Source organism: Manihot esculenta, chromosome 7, assembly GCF_001659605.2.
Source record: "Manihot esculenta cultivar AM560-2 chromosome 7, M.esculenta_v8, whole genome shotgun sequence".
Taxonomy (NCBI): Eukaryota; Viridiplantae; Streptophyta; class Magnoliopsida; order Malpighiales; family Euphorbiaceae; genus Manihot; species Manihot esculenta.
In genome coordinates this window covers 23,364,593-23,369,641 of record NC_035167.2, presented here as the reverse complement: position 1 = coordinate 23,369,641, position 5,049 = coordinate 23,364,593, and the positions used below count along the sequence as shown (strand labels likewise).

The window sequence follows — 5,049 nt, the reverse complement described above, 5'->3', positions numbered from 1 at the left end:
AATAATAAAAATAATTTCTTACCACATCAAATATTAAAATTCTTTTATATACTCAAACTCAACCACTCATCCTAATATCAATTTTCATTCATATAATTTCGAAAAAATAAAGAAAAAAAAGTGAAGAAAGCAATTAAAAGTGGCAAAGAGAAAGACTGATTTATAATTCTGAAGGAAGCAATGGAGGTCTGCTATTAATATGCTACTATAACAGTCATGCGGATTTGAAAATTACCCATAAATTTTGTTACCACAGAGTTTTAACTAAATTTCAAATTTTAATACAATATCCAAATCAAAACATCACAAACCCACAAATAAGGGATTGCAGAGATTAATCAGTAGGTGCCATAAAATTGATCGAGAAGAAGAAGAGGAATTAAGAGAAGAAGACAATGATGAAGAAGAAGAGTTTGCAGCTGTATTTCAGTATAAGAGTGATGTAGCTGGAAAACAGAGTTATACTGTAATTGACTAAACTTGTAAGAAAAAAATGTGACATAGTGAGTGCTCACGACAGTTTCAAGTTAGTATATTAAAGAATAGGGCAAATGCGATAAATTGTTTAGAACTTTAGTAGTGTAAGAGTATAGCGTACCTTTATCTCTGTCATTCTTTTTATTTTATATTGTAAGAAGATAGAGATAAATATAGTATTTTTTAATAATTCGACGATAATATGGCCAGCTGCTTGATACACCAGCTAATAGGTTAATAATCCTGCGATTATAGGTGTAATGGGGATACGCTGGACTATACCTATAACGGTAACTTTGTACTGGGACTCGTCCTATCTAGGGGAGGGCGCATATTGATGATAAACCAAGTATTTGAAGTGTTCAGGTGTTTTTTTCTTCGCGTGAAACCACATTTTTCACTTATTATGTTCTTGTCACGTAACCCTTACGATTTATTTTGACAAATTGTTGTATAGTATTAGAGAAAAAGAGCATCATATCTTGATTTAGGACTAAGCAAAAGATGAATGACGAAAGGGTAGAGAAATTTAGAATTAGGATATTTATACACAGAGGCCAAAACAATATATTACAAGTGGTTTTTGTTTGATTTGATTTTATTGATATTTACTAAAATAATTAGATAAATCAAATTAAGTAAAGATTTCTAATCTAATTTTGAGAAGATTTTTTTTACATTTTAATCCATATAAAATAAGCCACGTATACAATTTATTTAAGATTTCATCGAATTTTAATAATAACTGTTTTAAACTACAATTAAAACATAAGTGACTTTTGTGAAACAACCTAAAATTAAGTGAGTGTAGCGAAATACTCATAAAACTTCAACAACCATGGATAAAAATTATTCTATAATTGATTGATAGGCCATGATATAAATTCAAAATCAATTTCTAATTTACTAAAAAATCATTGGAGAGGTAAATTGAGTTTTCAATTTCTAATGGAATTATGAATTTAGTTGAATGTTTGAATCACCAATTTTTTTCCAAGGATTTATTTTATTAATTCTCATATATAAAAATAAAAAAAACATTTTTTAATTTAAAGGATATTTATGTTAAAAGAAAAAAAAATGCATGATATTAAACGAATTTTTCTAAACAAAGTCTTAAGGAGGGAGTACACTAGAGAACAATTTCTTATAAAGGTAAAAGCTAGTAATACATTTTCATTGCATATGCATCCTCAAGAGGATTAACATTGCACTTACAGTTACTAGTAAATGTAACAATAAGGTGAAAATTTTAGGGATGGGACCCCATGAATAAAACAATGGGGTAGGATTAGAGGTGTAGGGAAATGGTAATAATAAAAATTTTCAATAAGAAAGTATAATTATTAAGGGATGACACTAATGCAACAAGGGCAGGTAATCTTGTTTAAGAGTAGTTGATTCTTGCCAAAATCTGGCTGGGAGTCCTTGTTGGGGGACTGGAAATGGACCATACTGAACTCCCTCCACTGTTCCCACCACTTCCCACCTGCCACCATAATAACACATTTGTCAAATCCCCTATTTCAGGACCCCACAAAAAAAAAAAAACATTATTAACTTATATGAAAAATAAAATAAAAAGAAAAAATCATTTTAAAGATATACCTGAATTTGGTTACTAGATGGTGTATCAAGATCAGCATCTCAAGCTTGGCAAGTTCATTTCCAGGACAAGCATGGACTCCATTGCCAAATGGAATGAAGGTATTGGGTTTTGGAGAAACCTGCATTTATCAAACATCCACCCACAAACTGGATTAGAAACTTGTACACTTTTTACTGACCAATGGCTTACAAACACCTGTATATCTGTATACCTGATAAAAAGAGTCATTTATAGTATAATTCTTGAGATTTATCCAATCTTACATTAGTTTCTATTTTTTTCAATACTAAACTTTGTTAATAAAATAATATTTCTATTAATTTTAAATTAAATATTAAAAAATAAATTATTACAAATATTAAAATTAGAAGAATTTAAATTCTCACAAATTATTAAATTTAAATAAATTAAATTATTATTTTTGTGCATACCTCAAACCTTGATGGGTCAAAAATATGAGGATCAGTAAAAATTTCTGGATTGTGATGAATGTTCCTGAACAGTGGCATCACCTTCCACCCTTTTGGTATTAAATATCCTACACATGTATAGATAAACATACACATGTATTATTATTATTATTTTTTTTTTTAAAAAAAGAAAATAGAAAAAATAATAATTGTGAGGATATGGCAATATCCCTCTCTGAATGGAATCAATAAAGTCAGAATCTTCTAGATCATGCACTTACCCTTATATTCAACATCAATTATTGCTTCCCTGTAGGCGAAAGATATAATGCTCGCCATTCTTAAACTCTCTAATACAACCTGCAGATTCAGATATATATTATTAGAGTTTAAGCCCGTATCACTAACGCTTCTAAAAAATATTTTTCATACTGAAAAGTAATTTAATTTTTATTGTTTGTTTACAATATTAAAAAAAATTATTAATAAAATTACATAAAAAAAAATTACTGGTGTTAATATGATTCTTAAAATTTTAAAAATAATTTTAATTACTGTATTTTTTACTGGTATTTTCAGTTCTTACCCTATATGTAAGTGGCATATTCCTTGTTTGTGCCCATGTCAAGGAATTCTTTCCTCCATTATTTGCTTCATATATTGCCATTTGCTCAGCCTGTAAGATATAAAGAGACGTGGTTATTTAATAATTACCAAGATAACTAATCCCTGGTGATTTTCCAGTAATTGAGCACGTGATAATGTGTATCAGCCATATATATTAATTGGGTTTAATTTCTTCCATGTTTTTTGGGTGAATGTCTTACCTTAACAGCTTCTAAGAGTTTGTGGTGATCATGAAGGTATTTGAGAATCCATGTTAGAGCAGTGGCTGTAGTATCTTGAGCTGCAAAAAGTACTCCTATAATGTTATCAGAAATCTGATCTTCACTTAAAGTTTGCCCATTTTCATCTTTGAAGTTGAGAAAACGACCCAAGAGATCCTTCTCTAGCAGTCTTTTTTCCTTCCTTTCACAGATGATCTCACCCAGGATTTGATCAAGTCTTTTCCTTGCCTTTGATGATTTTTTTTTTAAAAAAAATCATGATAAGTCGAAATTATTTGATAAAATCACTACTGATTAAGGTTCTAAAATATCTCTTACCAAGAGAGCTTTATGATAGGCAGTTCCAGGAATGTTTGTTGGAAAAGAATTGTAACCCTTATCCATTATGTGGTAGTTCTCATTTAGCTTTTCTCTGTAGTTGCTGTCTAATAGACCAAAGACAGAGAGGATACCTACTTGGAAAGAAATCTGAGGAGGGTCAAAAGACAAACCCAAGATCAGAAGAACATAAAGTACACAGAAAGCTAATTAAGAATCAATAAATCCTGTGAAAACCATTAATTGAATGAGACAGCAGAATTGAAGTCCCATATTATTACTAAATAGATAACCAAAAGGGTATTTTAGTCATATGTGCTTCAAATTTGATGAAAACTTTTCCTTTTCTTTTTCTATTTTGGGTACTTAATGATTATTCAAGTTCATCAGCAAACCTTCTTCATCTCTTGGAAGGTGTTGATGATACGGCTATCAGCCAATGATTCCAAGGCAGAAATGGTCATTGATTCGATATCTGGGATTAGTTTGCGGATTGTGTCTGGAGATAATGAACCTTGAACTAGCTTCCTAAGGTGATAATGGTACTCCCCTTGGTGAAAAAAGAGAGCTGAAGGTCCAATTAGCCTTTCTTTGCTTTTGGGGTAAGTAGGCTTGAACAAGTGATCGTGGGTAACCAGCACAAACCTTGCAGCCTCAGGACTAGCTAGCATGACACAAGGGCACCCAAGTATATGTGTTTTGAATATTTCTCCATATCTGAAAATAAAGGGATAAAAGTTGGTAAACCCCATTCAAAGGGATAATAGTAATAATAATAACAGTAAGAATAAGAATAGTATATGAACCTTATTTGCTTTGCTGCAAAGAAGACATTTGGGTCGTGAGAGTACAATTGTAGAGTTTCACCTACATAAGGCCAACCCATTGAACCTGGAGGGAGCTTAGCTCTTGGTTTAGATACCCCTGTTTTCTTCTTGATGAAGGGATAAGAGAGTAGACTAGAGAGAAAGAGGCATATGTATACTAAAACGAAAGCAATCTCCATGCAAATGTGCAACTTCTTTCTCTTTCTCTCTCTTTCTAGTCACTCTCTCTCCCCCTTCTCTCTCTCTCCCTGAATCGGTTTTGGTAGTGAAAGAAGGATATATGTTGGATAGATGAAGCTAATGTGGAAGTTATCAGTGGAAGAGAGCAAGGAGGATTGGTGCTTATATAGAATAAGGGATAAGTGGTGACAAAATATTTTTTTGGAAGCTAGTGATGTGAATTTAGCAAACGAATTGGGATTCATGTATGCCCAACATTAATGGACAGCAATAGAACCACACGTGTTACTTACAAGATTTAGATTTCAAAATAGCATACACATGATTTAGAACTGATAAAGCCAATTTAGCAAACGTTTACCTCCACTGGATTTACGTAC

General features: G+C 31.5%; 1 protein-coding gene across 1 annotated transcript; it reads right to left on the bottom strand.

Annotated features, from left to right (window-relative positions):
• Positions 1 to 1,565: 1,565 nt before the first annotated feature.
• LOC110619124 (abscisic acid 8'-hydroxylase 4) lies at positions 1,566 to 4,841 on the bottom strand. The gene is made up of 9 exons (XM_021762373.2): positions 4,469 to 4,841; positions 4,058 to 4,379; positions 3,663 to 3,812; positions 3,324 to 3,572; positions 3,083 to 3,172; positions 2,778 to 2,856; positions 2,518 to 2,624; positions 2,086 to 2,204; positions 1,566 to 1,966 (listed from the first exon to the last, which is right to left on the bottom strand). Exons 1-9 carry the CDS (start codon positions 4,666 to 4,668, stop codon positions 1,837 to 1,839), a joined length of 1,446 nt encoding a protein of 481 aa, XP_021618065.1. The 5' UTR covers positions 4,669 to 4,841; the 3' UTR covers positions 1,566 to 1,836.
• Positions 4,842 to 5,049: the final 208 nt, after the last annotated feature.

What these genes read in the sequence shown, in the direction of transcription:
- LOC110619124 (XM_021762373.2), bottom strand. Translation starts at nt 4,668, where the DNA reads ATGGAGATTGCTTTCGTTTTAGTATACATATGCCTCTTTCTCTCTAGT. An exon ending in CCTTCCAAGAGATGAAGAAG is followed by an intron (nt 3,813 to 4,057) that starts GTTTGCTGATGA and finishes GACCCTCCTCAG; the next exon opens with ATTTCTTTCCAAGTAGGTAT. An exon ending in ATATGCCACTTACATATAGG is followed by an intron (nt 2,857 to 3,082) that starts GTAAGAACTGAA and finishes CTGAATCTGCAG; the next exon opens with GTTGTATTAGAGAGTTTAAG.